We start from the raw sequence: 17,096 nt of genomic DNA, 5'->3' as shown, positions 1-17,096 counted from the left end.
GAAATTTCCTATGAATATCTTCCTCTTCCACCTAATTTTGCATATAGATTAGTGGAACCTTTCACAAAGTAATGTAGGTTTCAAACCCTACAGATCATCCTTTATCCCTCTCTTTCTTTCATATATGACAGCCTCAAATCATACTAACTCCATGTCCAAAATATCCCGAATTTAATCACTTCTCAACACCGCCACCACTGGTCCAAGTCATCCTATTTTCTTGCCTGGACTACTGCAGTAATCGCCTTGTTTTTCTCTTTTTCTTGTCACGTTCCCTCCCTCACCCAGTCCATTTATTACATGACAAAGGGATCTTTTAAAAATGAAACTGTATCTTAAAATCATTTCCATTAAACTTAGAATAAATCCAAATTATCTACCAAATCTTTACAAGACTCCATGATCCGATACCTGCTACTCCATTAAGCTTCCACCTTCTTTATTCATTACACTGGCCCTCTCACTTGTCCTTTAACATGTGAAGTTCATTCATTACTATATTTTCATGAGTAGAAACATTTGCATTTGCTATTGTCTGTACCTGAAAAGCTCTTCCCTAGCTCCTTCAAGGACTTCCGCTCTCAAAAGTCTGGTTTCCATTCAAATATTACCTCCTCAAAGACAGCTTCTTTGCCTGCTATAAAACTAATAATTCCATCCACTCACTTATTAATCAATTTTATAGTAATTATTACCAGAATTATATTATTTACTAAATGTCTACATGCTAATTCTCTGTCTTCCTTCATTAAAATATAAGCTCCATGAAAGCAGGAGCTTTATTTGCCATACTCTTCAATTCTGCAACAATTCTTCACTTATGGTAGGTACTTGATAACACAACAAGTGAATAAATCCTATAAAGCTTTATTCGCTAGACTCTTGGAATCTCTGGGTTTAACATCTGTAGTTTCTACTACGCAAATGGCCCTCTAGGGTAATGACATTTAGTAAGTAATATGCAGCATCCAAGTTTCAAAGAAACTTCCAGTCCTCATGTTCACATAGTTACAAAGTAATACAATTCTGGCTCTACTGTTTACTATCTTTAGCCTTTAGTGGGGTTACTGTGAAGATTAAATGAAAAAATTTTTTTAATTTTTTAAGACTTTTATTTTTTCCATTACAGTTGATTTACAATGTTCTGTCAATTTCTACTGTACAGCAAAGTGGCCCAGTCATTCATACATACATATATATGTACTTTTTCTCACATTATCCTCTACCATGTTCCATCACAAGACGATTAAATGAATTTATATTCATTATCAACTACTCTAAATAGCAACTGACACATAGTCAATACTGAATAACGAGTAGCTTTTGAGGGGAAGGTGAGGTGAACATATCTATGGAAAGAAAGTCAAAAGGTGGTCATAAAGGTGAAGATAAAATGAGACAGTCTAATGAAGCAATGGTAGTCACCTGTAAATAACTGTTTTCTGGGGGAAAAGTGCATCTACAGCTGTCTTCTTGAACTTGGAAGGCAGCAAAGACCTTGAGATGGATCCCATAAAATTGTAAAGACTTTTAACTCTTGGCTGAAACCAAGGTACAGCCTAACAGGTTTTCCTTGTCTTGACAAATTAAACCCCTCCCAAATCGACCCCATGCTGTAAATGTTGTTTCCCATTACAGTAACAACCTTATTCATAGTCTCTTTGAGGCCGCTATCAAACATGATCTCATTTGGAAATCCTGTCCTGATCATTATTCAAGATACATGATTATTCCTGCTTTTGAAATATCCAGAAAATTCTGTACTTCGTCCTCCACTTTATGGTAAAATAACTTGTGTATTTATCCTGCTAAATTATATATAATAAGGACCATATCTTGCTCATGATGCATTCAACATCTACTGAATGCCTATTGTGTACAGAGTACTGGGAATACAAAGGCAGTGAAAACATGTAATAAATGCAGTAACAGCACAGGAGTGTGGACACTGTACAGAGATGGCATAAAAGAGAATGCTATCTTCTACCACACAACTGCAGTATCTAGCATGATGCAATATGTATGGTAGGCACTCAGTAAGAATCTGTTAAACTCAATTCCTACCTCCTTCTTGAAGCTCTCTTACACCGCTGTAGCTTACTGTGCCTCCTTTCTCCAATATGCGAGCCTGTCCATACTGTCCAACATGACACCTTTTAACCTACGTTATCTAATATTTTCTATATAAATGTTCTGACAACCTTACTGCCGCCCCCCACTCCCCAACAATAACATGTGCTTCTAGAGAGGAACAACTTCCAAGGCATTCAGTATCAATTCAAGTATCTGTGAAATGATCCTAAAAGCTACCAAAATGTGTCACATGCCTAACTATATTCTCAACAGCATTATTTCTGAACCATTCCACCTGGGCTCTGGTACTCCACAAGCAAGTAGCCTTCATATAGGTATTCGTAAAATAGGAGGCCAAGGGGATGTTGTTGAAAGCATAAGACTAGGCCATTGCTTTCAAGCCACGAGTTCAGATCCCAGAAAGACAAGTTAATTTCCTTCCTAGCCAGAGGTCTGGATCCTCTGAGAATTCAGATACAAATGTGTATAATGGATTCATCCAGACAGCAGTTAACCTAATGTGTCTATGTAATAGATATATAAGATGCACTCTGTAAAATAGTAGTTTCCTTTTTCTCAAATTCTCCTGGGCCCTAAATCCTGTTGGTAAGAAAGAAAAAGTCATGCCAACTACACTACCACTTAATTTAAATGCCCTGAATAGCTAGGGGAAATTAATTCCTGGTTCCTTGTTCATTCCAATCTCCTTCAGTGAGTCCAAGGATCCCTTCAAAAAGTAGACAACATATTTGGATACAAGATTCCATTCACCAGCTTCTACAGTTATCACTTGATGCACAGCAGTCACATGAACCCCTGGATGAAAAGTTATTTACGTATTTGGATAAAATCATACTATACTAAAACATGTGATCACATAAGCCTCCAGTCCAGTATTTTCTAGGTACCCTTACAATACTAAACAATTACTTCCACCCAATTCTGGCAAAATGTAGATTGAAACAGTCCTGAATCCATTCCAAAAGGAATTCCCTCCCTTGCTTAAACTCAATCAATGTCTCAAGTTTTGGAGAGGGACTCTTCCTTCTCCACCTTTTCCACTTATAATCATTAAGAACACAAAACAGATAGAAGACCTCCATTTAAATGGCTCAAATTCCTACTGAACTTTCCTAATCTGAATACAGAGTTAATGGTGGTACTAAATGCACTTCAGAGACAAAGAACTTATCTAGCCCAAGGCCCAATTACAATTGGTTGCCACAACATCATCGATCTATTCCTGCCTACTTATTCCTTCTACCTCTCCCCATCCTTTATTAAGGTCAGCCCCTCAAGTTTTACCTTTCTGACTTACACTACCAAAGTCCTGACCCTCAAGTCTCACATGGTAGCTGGTGTTCTTCTCTGACAAGGTGTGTGTTCAAACTACTTAACAGCTAAAAGACCTATTTAGCCCTGTTGGGTCTATCCCTAAGAGACTAGGAATTCAGGCTGGGGTGGGGTGTTCTTTTTGTTTTTTACCAGTTGTAGCTTCTAGATATGTACCACTGGAAAGGAATAATTGTATCCTGACTTGGGACATTACAGTTCTAGATGATCTAAGGTTCATTTTTCCGTAAGCTACTACCTACAACGTTAGTTAAAAGAGTAAGCCAGGCATTTAAAATGCTGGTTCACCCATACTACAGTAATACAGCCATTTCATATAAAACTCCAAGAGGAAACATCTGTCACATGTAACTTATTTTTAAATGAATAAGTACCTTAAAATACTCTTTCTAATGCAAGTAACTTTGCTCATTTATTAATCTTTGTATATCTTTAGCCATCAACACAATCATGTGCACAAATTAAGAAGTCAATAAATGTCTATCATACCAATGAAATAACTATATTTCAAACCTAATCCATGCTATATCTTAGCCCAATTAGAATTTCATACTTGTAGGTTAAAAAAATTAGATCAGATTTTTCAAGTCTATATAGCTGATTATATTGTAAATAATTGCCTTTCTCATTCATTAAATAACCTTGGCTTCTCAAACACAATTTTCCCCCATTCCATTATCTACTACTTGCTCTGATAATTATGGGCTTTAAAAAGAAAACAAAGTAAGTTCTTTGCAGTTATTCTATAAAAATAAAGGAGAGCTTTAAAACAACTAGCTATTTCCCATGTAAGGGTTACCAGAATGGTGAAAGTAGTAGATTTCAAACTATAACAGTCCCAACAAACTGCTAGCTAATATTCCCTCAATAACTGGAATGAACACTTGTGGATAAATAAGCAACACTTTTTTGTGTAATTAAGTTTTAGAAATACGTTTTCTACTTAACTAGAGGAAAACTGTTAACATCTATAAGCAATAATTTTATGTACTAATTCTGCATTAACAAAACTGTTTCACAGCAAAAGGCTACAAAAGATTGAGAGAGAAAAAAATAGATGGAAACTATATTTATCTAACAAAATTAAGTTTTTTCCCTCTATTAAACTTCAAAACAAAATCAAAGGGTAAAGTGGTATGACAAACTATTCTGATACCCATCAAAATTTTGCCTTTTATTATATTGGGAAAGAATTCCAAATCAAGTGATTTTTATTTGAAGCTGATAAATTACTTGGCCACCAGATTGTCTCCTTCAGTTACTCTATTATTCTGTAACCTTTGACAGGAACTTGCATCCCTTTTAACATTCCAATCCCACTAGAGATATATGAGATTAGCAGTCTCTGACATTAACAGAGGTGACAAATCTTATATATTAATATAAGACAGTTTGGAAAATTAATTTGAAGAACACAGGAAGGCTTTATAATTTAGTTCTATAAAAATTTTATGACATAATAATAGTTAACATTTATTGAGCGCTTACTATGCGCCAGGCACTGTGCTAAGCGCTATAGAAGTATTACAATACATAAAAAGAAATAAAATCTTATATATGGAAAAAGCATTGAACTGTGAATCAAAAATAGGTTCTATACCCAGACTGAGCTAAAGTCAAAGAAGTATTTGCTAAACAAAGAGAATATTTCACAAACTACTAGGTAATGGGCTTATATTAATAAAAAGGCCAAAAAAACACAAACAAAATGACCTATTTAACTGACCAAACAAAACCTTTTATTTCCTCTAATTGAAAACATGGAGGATATCTATTTTTAATTTGTTTAGCAAATCTTCAAAAATACTGCATATGAAGATACAAAAGATGCAGAAATAAATTTCAACCTACCCTACAGCCAAATAATTTTGAATTTGAAAGGTCTGATATAATGAGGTTTTGCTATGTAAGTGAAATGAGGAAAACTGAAAATTAACTATCTTTCCTTTTAAACTCTAGAATAAACTCACAAGGGCAGCATTATTCTTTATTGGAAGTTATTGTTTTCTTTAAATAAAGTATCCCAGAATAAATACAAAATTCTTACTTTGTTGCCCGTATAAACTTGCCCCAAACTGAGACAGCTGACCTGATGTAGATGGTGATGCCAGCATCTAGAAACAAATTAATTATATTAGAGCATAAAGAAAGTACACAGAGCATTGCATTTACACTTTATAAATTTGTATGACATTATCATATGTGAGTCAAATCCACTTCTCAATCTTTAGAAAAACATAAAACAAATATTGTATAATAAATTCTATGTTACCTAAGAGCATATTGCAACTGGATATCAAACTGTGCAAATAAAATTAATTTTTGATCACTACAAACTTTTTTTTCCCCAAGTTACTCTAAACAAAACTATGAGAGCATCACTATTTTAAAAAAAAAAAGGCAAACTAGGCTAACAAATACATGAAGACAGTACCTCAAAAAGACAGCCTCTATAAATTTATAATTAAAATTACTTGATTAATATATTAACTACATCAAAAATTCAGTTTAAAGAGCAAAATAAAATTACCTAAACAGAAGTTTTGTATTTTGCACTAGTTCCTGATTTTTATATAGAAATAATTCATGTGTATCAAATGGGTAGAAAAATCTAACAAACACACAACCATATAATAAATGGAGAGATGACACAATACCAAAGGACAAGCCAAAAATACTTATTAAAAAAATGTATAGACATGCAATATAATGGACACTGCATGTACATTCATGGCACTTGTGTACAATGACTGTCGATGTATTACATTGTCTTTCCCCCCCCCAGAATAAAAGTTCTTTGAAGGCATGTTATATTCATGGAACATGCGATATTCTTTTTTTTTTTTTTTTTGCTTTTTAGGGCTGCACATGCAGCATATGGAAGATCCCAGGCGAGGAGTCAGATTGGAGCTACAGCTGCCAGCCTACACCACAGCCACAGCAACACAGGATCCGAGCTGTGTCTGTGACCTACACCACAGCTCGTGGCAACACCAAATACTTAACCCACTGAGCAAGGGCAGGGATCAAACCTGCATCCTCATGGATACTAGCAGAGTTCATTACTGCTGAGCTACAATAGGAACTCCACACATATTCATTTTTAAATTCCTCATAGAGACAAGCACTACATACGGCAGTGCTATATACAAACTAGATACTTAAACTGGGGAAATGAAAACATGTATGTGTAAATGCATGTTTGTATACTGTCTTATATTAAGCAACTATCGAAACACCTGCATTATATTAGATTATCATCTAGTGAAAGAACAGAATGAATTATACAACTAATTATATTCCAAGCCACAGTGTGATGAGTGCTCTCAAGGAAGTATAACGTATCACCAGAGGAAGGTAATTCTAAACAAGGGTGAGGTAACAGAAATACTTCATAGAGTGGTAACATCTGACATGGATACAGATGGTGACTTCCAGGCTGAGACTGTGCAGTGGAGAGAGTATGATAAAAGTTAGTGACATGATTAGAATATAAATTAAGAAACATTAGTGACTGAACAATAGGATAATTAGGGAAAGGCAATAAGGCCCACCCTATGCCTTTTAGGAAATAAAAGACTATGAAGGGGGAGGGGGCAGATGTAGAAGGTCTTCTCAAATGTTATACAAAAATGGTCACTAATTGTGGCAATAAAGAAAAAAAAATAATTTTAAGCCAGGAAGTGACATGATCAAACTATGCGTTATTAAGATAATTCCAAGAGCAAAAATGGATGGAAATGGTTAAGATACTAAGCTAGAACAGTAATAGTGGGACTACAAAGCAGTCCTATTGACATGGTTGAGGTATAGGGGAAAGGAGAAAGGTGGAGGATCACCAGACAGCTAACTATTAAGACCACTCTGGTTTCTAGTGAAGAATTCTGCTGACACTGACCACATTAGGAAAACCAGGAGGAGAAATACTTAAACAGTAGAGGTTTTCTTTTTTTAAAAAACAATACATATTTTGTGCTATTTCATGTCAAAATTCTTATTCTGAAATTCACAGAAAAATTTATAAAACAGTAGTTTTAAAACTAATGATATACACCAGACTCTTCTGAGGTAGGGTTGAGTTACATACTACTCTAAAAACAGCAGTATTTAAATACAGTAACAAATTTTCTAAAAATGCATCAAATCTTATAAATATTTCTTCTGAAATCCAGAGGGTACACAATCTAAACAGTTAAAGTGAAAGAATATGCATTTTTTGCCTAAGCAAGTTCTTCTATTAGGTACAACTGTCGTTAACCACTACCACATAATTACAAATATTTTAAGCACATTAAAAGTTCATTTCCAAATTGCTAGAACATGGTCAAAGAAAATGTATAGCATATAATGATGCTTTAGTTGGTGACAAGGTAAAATGTTTACATAAAAAGTGGCTTAACAATCATGATTTTCTGTTATCATTATAAGCTATAAATCAGAGTAAGAGTATTGTTTCTAAGGGTTTGAAACATAAGACGCTGACTTAGAATGATCCATAATGGAAACATTTGAGAATAGACCACTAAAAATTTTACTTTTCCCAGAAATGTATATCTTTTTGGAATATGTAACTCCCAAGAACAGACGTTTTAGTCCACTTTCTCACAAAGGCTACACATTCACAACTGAGTTACAGGTATGCCAACATATCACCCCTCTCAGCTCTGGGAGATTAAGTAGAGAGGGAGATACAGGACAAAGGTAAAGGGGGAATGGCTCCCTGGGACAAATAGTTGAGATGAAGAGCAGTAGGGTGACCCATTCACCTGTGTATCATATTATATATTATCATTTTCTCTATGTGTGAGCACATGAAGAAGGTTCATAACAATGCTTTACAAGAATAGGAAGGCAGTTTTTAATATTTTATAACCTTCAAACCATCCCAGCAAAATAAGCACTGATTAGCTATACAGAGGTTAAAATGACAGCCTCGTAAGTGTCAAAAATTCAAATATATAAGTTCTTATAAAATCAATCCCAGTGGTATGCATTTTTAAACTCTGAAAGCATGCCTCATGAAATGTATTAGTGCTAAAAATGGATTTAACATACAATGGAGTATGGTGTAGAAATGCTATTTATGATGGCAAAGAAAATGAACAAGAAATGTACCCTGGCACAGCAATAACACAACAGAAAATTTGTATTTTTAAATGCTGAAAGTTAATTACATAAAGGTAAATTTCTTAACTTTAGATCAAGAGACACAGGGCACATAGCATAAATGGAAAAAGCCCTACTTGGAGTCAGAAAAAAATCTAGGTTTGAATCCTGATTCTGCCACTTACCAATGGGAGAGCTGAGCCTCTGTTTCCTTCCTGTAAGGTGGAAATAATACTACCTACCTCACAGAGCTGAAGTGAAGATTAAATGAGATAAGATTCGTACATATTAAGTGCCTAATAAATGGTAGCAGCAGCTGATAGTAATCTAATCTTCCTCCCAATGCAGGACTTTCATTAACAGCAATCTGAGGGGCAGCCTTTGGGGAATTTATTGAATAGTACCCTAATTTTATATGCATTTTTGCCTAAAAAACTAAGTTTATCAACATGAATTCTAGGTAAAATAAGGAGCAGAACTTCAGTTCTTAGAAGGGGAAAATAGCAGAAAAAAATTAAATGTTACACCATCAGTAGAATGATGAAACCAATTAAGTAGGTTACTGTATTACCAGTCTAAAACTATCACAATATTCTTCCTTGTTTCTCAGTCTGTAATACACACTTCAGTCAAGCAACAAAAAAAACCAAGAAGCAACTGAAGAATAGGATGGTAATTCAAGTTATTTACGACTCAACAAAGAGCTCCTTTATCCTTTTGCTTAATATTCTGAATGTCGAGGGAATCAACAAATTAGAAACTTGCATTTTTAAAATTATTTCCACTGTTACTAGATATAATTCTGAAATCCACTACCAAAATAATGTCTAAAATTATTTTGTTTTTACAAAATGTATACAGGAAAACTCAGTTACAGGCAAATGTGGGTCCTTCTACCAATCCGTAATAGCATAGAAATATTAATTATTCTATTCCTCTTATGCTTCTCAGTAGTGATCACCTCACCATTATTCCCTCCAATAAATGTACCTTCAAACACAAAACCTGTTTTAAGAAATATTAAAATTAGTTTTGTCAAGAAATAATTTTCTAGGAGTTCCCGTCGTGGTGCAGCGGAAACGAATTCGACTAGGAACATGAGGTTGTGGGTTTGATCCCTAGCCTCCCTCAGTGGGTTAAGGATCCGGCATTGCCATGAGCTGTGGTGTAGGTCACAGATGTGGTTCAGATCTGGTGTTGCTGTGGCTGTGGCATAGGCCAGCGGCTACATCTCCAATTAGACTCCTAGCCTCCCTCCATATGCCACGGGTGTAGCCCTTAAAAAAAGACCAAAAAAAAAAAAAAAAAAAAAAAAAGTAATAATTTTCTATGTAACAAATGACTTCAAAATACAACACAGTTCTGTTAAAACTCTCTGACCACAAAAGCAATTTAAAATGAAATAAGGGAGTTCCCATCATGGCACAGTGGAAACGAATCCGACTCAGAAGCATGAGGTTGTGGGTTCAATCCCTGGCCTCACTCAGTGGGTTAAGGATCTGGAGTTGCCATGAGCTGTGGTGTAGGTTGCAGCTGTGGCTTGGATCTGGCATTGCTGTGGCTCCAGCGTAAGCCTGCAGCTACAGCTCTGATTAGACCCTTAGCCTGGGAACCTCCATAGGTCGTGGGTGTGGCCCTTAAAAAAAATTACCAAAAAAAAAAAAAAAGGAAAGAAAGACGTTTTTAAGTGTTCCTTAAAAATTCACTGAACAGGAGTTCCCGTCGTGGCGCAGTGGTTAACGAATCCGACTAGGAACCATGAGGTTGCGGGTTCGGTCCCTGCCCTTGCTCAGTGGGTTAATGATCCGGCGTTGCCGTGAGCTGTGGTGTAGGTTGCAGATGCGGCTCGGATCCCGCGTTGCTGTGGCTCTGGCGTAGGCCGGTGGCTACAGCTCCGATTAGACCCCTGGCCTGGGAACCTCCATATGCCGCAGGTGCAGCCCAAGAAATAGCAACAACAACAAAAAGACAAAAAAAAAAAAAAAAAAAAAAATTAGAAAAATTCACTGAACAATATACTGAAAGGTATGGTAACAATATAACTCCTAGCACTCTATTATTTATTCTAAGACAAAAACAGCAAAGAAATATGACTCTATCATATCTGCAAACAGAAAAAAAAACAAAGGGGAAGTTTTTAAATATAGATAGAATCTGAAAAACATTTTAAAATTTAACACAGTATGGATAAAAAAATAAGAAACCACTAACCTAAGAATGAAATTCAGCAGTCACAAAAAGAAAGACCATGAGAAGACAATATATTAAAAAAACCAAAAGAAGAAAGGGACAAGGGAGGGGAGTTCCTGTCGTGGCGCAGTGGTTAACGAATCCGACTAGAAACCATGAGGTTGTGGTATCGGTCCCTGCCCTTGCTCAGTGGGTTAACGATCCGGTGAGCTGTGGTGTAGATTGCAGATGCGGCTCGGATCCCGAGTTGCTGTGGTTCTGGCGTAGGCCGGCAGCTACAGTTCCGATTAGACCCCTAGCCTGGGAACCTTCATATGCCGCGGGAGCGGCCCAAGAAATAGCTAAAAAAAAAAAAGACAAAAAAAAAGAATGGGACAAAGGAGGAAGCAAGCAGGAAAACAAAAGACAAAAAGTCACAGGACCTGGTAGCTTATGAATCAGAAACCAAAAACAAATATGCATTTATTTACCAGGTATTTCAAATAATTCTGATTAAAGAATTAAGTTTTCAAAAATAATCTAATATATGCTGAAATAGTCAATGTAATTAATTCCTATCGAACATTCAGCATTCAAATTCTTACTAAGTAAATTTTAGGTAAGAACAGAAACACCAATTTATAAAAACGCATATTTGAGGCTCCTAACATGAACTGCTAAACTGTTTTCTTCAAAGTTTATATTAATTACATTTCCAAAGCAGTTACTTCAATGCTCCCTTACAGACACTGGCTACTCTTCCACTGGAGGGGAAAAAAAAAAAATCCCTCCTTGCTTGTATGATGGGAATAAAATGGTATTTTCTGACTATGAATGTTATTACTGGGTAAGACACTTTTATAATTTGGATAATTATTTTTACAGATATATCAAAATTTGTTACATCTTTTAAATACATCACTTTAACTTCCTTTTATAAATAGGCTTTTATCTTTAAAATACTGAGTTCGAAGATTATATGAATGTGAAATGAATTTAAGAGATTTCAGAATATTCCCTTGAAATAACTTGACCTTTACTTCCAATTTTGTTACTTCCAATTTTGTTACTTCCAATTTTGTAAAAGTAGTCTGATTTATCTACATTTAACTCTATTAGGTTATTGCTGACATACAAAATTTTGACATACTTACAAAGACTGAAATTTTCTATGAAAAGATTTAAAGGTTATTTTTAGGTTTTTTAGGTAAATAATCACATCATCTGCAAATAACATCAATTTTTTTAGTTTCAATATCAACTCCTTTCCCTCTCTTTCTCTAACAAAGACTCAGTGAGAGAGCTTATTATCTCCTACACATCATTTTAGGTTTTAGGAACAAAGCAGTAAATTAGAGGTAAGGTCCTTGCCTTTGTTATGCTTAAATTCTAGTAGAGTAGACAGGAAAATAAATAATTGATAAATATGTACTTCAAGTAGAGATAGGTGATATGATTGTTTAAATGCATCGAAGAATTTAGAGGGATATAGTTGTTGTGGGAGTACTGATAATATATACAAGGCTACTTAGGAGAAGAGTGATCAGAGAGAAGGCTTCTCAGGTAAGATATTTTGGCAGATACCTGGATGAAGTGAGAGAAAAACCACACAAAGATCTGAAAAAGAAAACTCCTGAGAAGGAAACAAATTCAAATGAGCTAGAGAGCCAACCAGCATGACCACAGTATGTAGTTAAATACTAATTATGAGGATGACAACAATGGTGATAAGGTGTCATTTTATACTAGATTTTAATAAAATACTGATTATTAACTGGCCTGAGAGAAATCCTACTTCCGTAATTGCTGTAGGCTAACTAAGTACGAAAGCTAGGTATGAGTTCAAAACGTTTGTGATCTGTCAAAACAAGGAAGTAACCCACTCTAATCAGTTTTAAGAGTTTTTTGTTTTTTAAAGAATAGTGCTAAACACTATTAGTTTGTGCTTCTAAAATGATCATGCTTAAGAACATCAAATGAGCGCAACGAACTCCTAAGACTAGAAAATAAGTTAGCAATTCAAATACAGGTATATTCTTAAAGAAAACTCTAGGTTGTTTAGATTATATTACCCCCAAAGAGTTGCCTATTATGTCCTATATGAACGGCTTTCATTTTCTTTAAGGACTCAAAAGAGAAAATAATTATAGTCAAAAACAAGCAAATAGGAATTCCGCTACAGTGCAGTGGGTTAAGAATCCAACTGCAGCAGCTTGGGTTGCTGTGGAGGCACAAGTTCGATTCCCTGGCCCGGCACAGTGGGTTAAGAGGATCTAGCATGGTCACAGCTGTGGCTCTGATGACTGAATCCCTGGCCTGGGAACTTCCAAATGCTGCAGGTGTGGCCTTTAAAAAAAAAAAAAAACGCATGAAAAGAGAAACATACTCTTCTGAAAGTAAACATAAGTATAAATGCGTAACAACCTAAAACAATGTTAGATCTTACCTAAGCTGTGAAAATTGCCTACGAAGCTACAGCAATTCAACTATGTTGTAATTCTCTCACAGAATTCAGTATGATAAACAGAACAAGAGCTTAGAAACAAGCCAAATACATCAGATATTAGTATATATTAAGGGAGAATTCCAATTAGCCATAAACAAATAGCCTCAAGGGTGGGCAATTTACTGAACGCAGGCCAACTCCAACGCACTGCTTACATTTGTAGGATGTATAAACTAAGAATGGTTTTCCACATTTTATATGGTTATATACCTACATAGTATTTAGCCTCTTAGCCTAAAATATTTACTTCATGGAAAAGTCTTCTAACCTATGATCTAAACTATTAAAAAAAAGTGTTGGGACAACTAGATACCAGATAACCTCATGGGGCAGGGAGTGGGAAGGAAATGAGGAGGGTAATCTGGCACCATAAAATTCACATCTTAAACCAAAACACATTTCTACTGAACATAAGTTATACGTGAAGAATTAAGAACAAAAGTGCTATAAAAAAGGTCAGAAAAGTCATCCTAGGTATAATCTCAAAAACAGAAAGCACAAACAAAAAACCTGTCAAATTCAGTAAAAATGATAAATATTTTATATTTTAAAATAAACCAACCTGAAAACAAAATACTGAAAAAAATATTTGTAACAAATGATAAGAGGTTATTAATCTTAATACATGGAAAACACTATTAAATAAACAAGACTTATCTCAAGAGAAATAGAAAATGGCACAAAAACAAGTAGTCCACAAAAGAAGAAATAAAAATGGCTAATAACTACACAAAAAAGACAAATCATCATGTGTGTGCGTTTGTGCGTAAATTTAGTAGGGTTTTAATGTACATTAAAACAAGTTCTTTTTGTCTACTGACAAAAACTTAAAGTTAATAACTGATATTTCCAGGGCACAAAGAGTGCTGATGAGAGTAAAAATGGTTACAAACTTTATAGTGAAATATGTCCCAGAGATTTAACTAATGTCAATAAATCCAGAGATTTAAGTAAAAACATATCCTTAAAATATGTGAAATATAAAATAAAAATTTTAGCAGGAAATTATTTTCAATTGGCAAAATCACAGGAAATTTGTCCTCTCCCCACCCTATGCATGTTTTCTAAAATTTGTATAATACCACTATATCATTTTGTAATGAAAAAAGTATCAGCAACAGCAGAAATTTATAAGTAGCTACTATATTGTTTCCATTTTCAGATAAGAAAACTGAGGCTTGGAGAAGTTCTTGCTAATAGGCAAAGCCTGCATATAAAACTGCATCTTTACTGTTTTAAAGCCCAAATTCTTAATCCCTGTGTCTTATGACCTTCTTAGTTAATTATGGAAGAAAAACAAAAAAATTTAATGAAGCAAATCATTTTGCTATTTCCGTGAAAAACAACTAAACTGGAATGGTAACCAACAAATTATATGAGTGTAAGAATTCTGACTAAAAAATTCTGATATATAGTACTTCTCTCTAGAAGATAGACATCTCTATCACTCATTCTCTGCATGCACTTTAATAAAAATTTCAGTTTGAAAACTTTATATATTCCTAATCAGAATGAATGCTTCTCATCAATAAGTAATATTTCACTATCATCTTCCCATCTAACTTGCACTATACAATATACTTTCACTACATAATCATAGTAACATACGTGCAGATTAGTTTCTGCAGTAATGCTACCAGAAAGACATCCCCAACTTTTTAACTATAACATAAAAATTTAAACTTAGAAATTTATGTAAAAAATAACTCAATTACAATTTGCATCAGACAGCTGGAAAGGCAGTTAAGACAACAGAAAACTAATTAGATGATATTATTCTGTGCATTATTCAATTGCACACTATTTATGAAGAAAGCCACCAAACACAAAATTTGAAGAGTCCTAATAATGCGCTTGATGGTTTGTTTTAAAGAATAACACCAAAACAGAAAAACTCCCACTAAAATTCTAACTTAAACCTATTTGTAAAATTCTAAGACATAGGAAATGATTAACTAATGATCGACTTTAATGCAAAATGAGGACTTTTGATAAATAATCTCAGAATTTTATGGGTTTTAAACATCAGTAAGACTCTCATTAGGTTAATATCTAGAGTAGATTGTTTCTATAGATAGGGAAATTAGGAATAGCAAGTTTATAAAAGTTTGAAAGGGGAAAAAAATTGGGCAGATACAAAGTACAAGAATGCAACTGGTTTAACTACAGAATATAGTGCATTAAAGTAGCTTACCAGAATCTGAAAATAACAATGGAATTTATTTTTAAATATTTTATCACTTTGCTCATTACAACTTGGCTGTGTTCTAAATCCTTTCATTCCAAACAAGATTATTAAACTACTAGTCTTCCAAAGCAGTTAATTCATACTTCTATAATATGTCATCCTCTATGTTTTGAATACAGTTATTCAAAATTTTTCTACTATAGCATCCCTATAGCTAACAGGAGAGATGGTCTTCCTATCTGAGGTCTAGGATTATAACCAGAATATTACAAAGCAAAGGAAAAGTTTCATTTACAGATATATTTAAAGATACAGAGCATGCCATTTTATCTTTAAATCTACGGAAACTGGCTTTCTGCTTTTTTTTTTTTTTTTTTTTTTTTGGTCTTTTTGCCATTTCTTGGGCCACTCCTGCGGCATATGGAGGTTCCCAGGCTAGGGGTCAAATCGGAGCTGTAGCTGCCAGCCTATGCTAGAGCCACAACAACGCGGGATCCGAGCCGCGTCTGCGACCTACACCACAGCTCATGGCAATGCCGGATCTTTAACCCAAGGAGCAAAGCCAGGGATAGAACCCGCAACATCATGGTTTCTAGTCGGATTCGTTAACCACTGAGCCACGACGGCTTTCTGCTCTTTACGTGTTGTTTAAATATAAAAACAAGTTACTTCATAAATTAAAAAAAAAAGATAATCTAGAAGTAATACCATGTTTACCCCATGTCTGTTGAGTACTTCCTACCAAAACATTACCATATCCCAACTTCAGAATCATAGGACATTTTGTCTCCCTACAGAAAGTATGAAAGCTCATCATCTTCATATCCCCAGGGCCTAGCACTGTGCCTAAAACCCAAGTCTCACTCAACCAAAGACAGTACTCTGCAGATCATATACTGTTTTTCAGTTATCAGAAAGAGACAGACACACACCAATGAGTAAACACAACTTAACTGATTAACTTACATCTTTTTCTGACCGATGTGGAAACATAGAAGACTGGCTGTAGTACATGTTTTCGTCATGGTAGTCACTGTCGACCCCCTCTACAAACTTCTTTCTTGAAGCACCAAACATGCTGTTTGTCACCTAAACAAAAAAATTTTTTACTTTTATCAAGAATAGTATTTTGGGAAATGTCAAGCTTTACCTTACTCCTATGTGGAAAATATAAAATGAAGGGAACACTGCTAAGAAACAGATCAACTAAGGATTAACTGGACACGTGACAAAGTCATGACAATGCAGTATTAAATTTTACTTTTAGGCCCTGGAAGTAAGAGGAGAAACTTAAAAGCCTGTTTTATGTAATGATTCTAATTACTTTTAAAGAAAAAAAAAATCACTTATTCTCAAAAAATGGCAACCCAGTATAATTTCCCAAAGATTTTTTAAAAATTAATTATTCGAAATCTTCACATGCATCTTCAACATTGGTGTCTTTGTCATCACTACATCTATTTTTAAAATTATCTGTTTTTTAGAGAATAGCATCTTCATTTACAGTCTAAGTTTGTTGAACTATGTAGCATTTTTTTTTTTTTTTTTTCTGCCGTACCCAGGGTCTGAGAAAGTTCCCAGACCAGGGATTGAACCTATACCACAGCAGCAGCTGGAGCCACTGCAGTGACATCGCTGGATCCTTAACCTGCTGTGCCACAAAGGAACTCTTATAGCACTTCTTGAGTCCATGTATAATGA

The 17,096-nt window shown here is 34.8% G+C and overlaps 1 protein-coding gene across 1 annotated transcript in view; it reads right to left on the bottom strand.

Moving 5' to 3' along the window:
• CNOT2 (CCR4-NOT transcription complex subunit 2) overlaps window positions 1–17,096 on the bottom strand; it is a gene marked incomplete at its 5' end in the record, with an annotated part of 78,058 nt that overhangs the window by 30,411 nt on the left and 30,551 nt on the right. Inside the window, 2 exon segments of the mRNA NM_001243417.1 lie at window positions 5,474–5,540; window positions 16,362–16,484. Of these exon segments, the coding sequence (NP_001230346.1) occupies window positions 5,474–5,540; window positions 16,362–16,484 (190 nt within the window).

Source organism: Sus scrofa, chromosome 5 (genome assembly GCF_000003025.6).
Source record: "Sus scrofa isolate TJ Tabasco breed Duroc chromosome 5, Sscrofa11.1, whole genome shotgun sequence".
Taxonomy (NCBI): domain Eukaryota; kingdom Metazoa; phylum Chordata; class Mammalia; order Artiodactyla; family Suidae; genus Sus; species Sus scrofa.
This window is presented reverse-complemented; position numbering and strand designations above follow the sequence as displayed.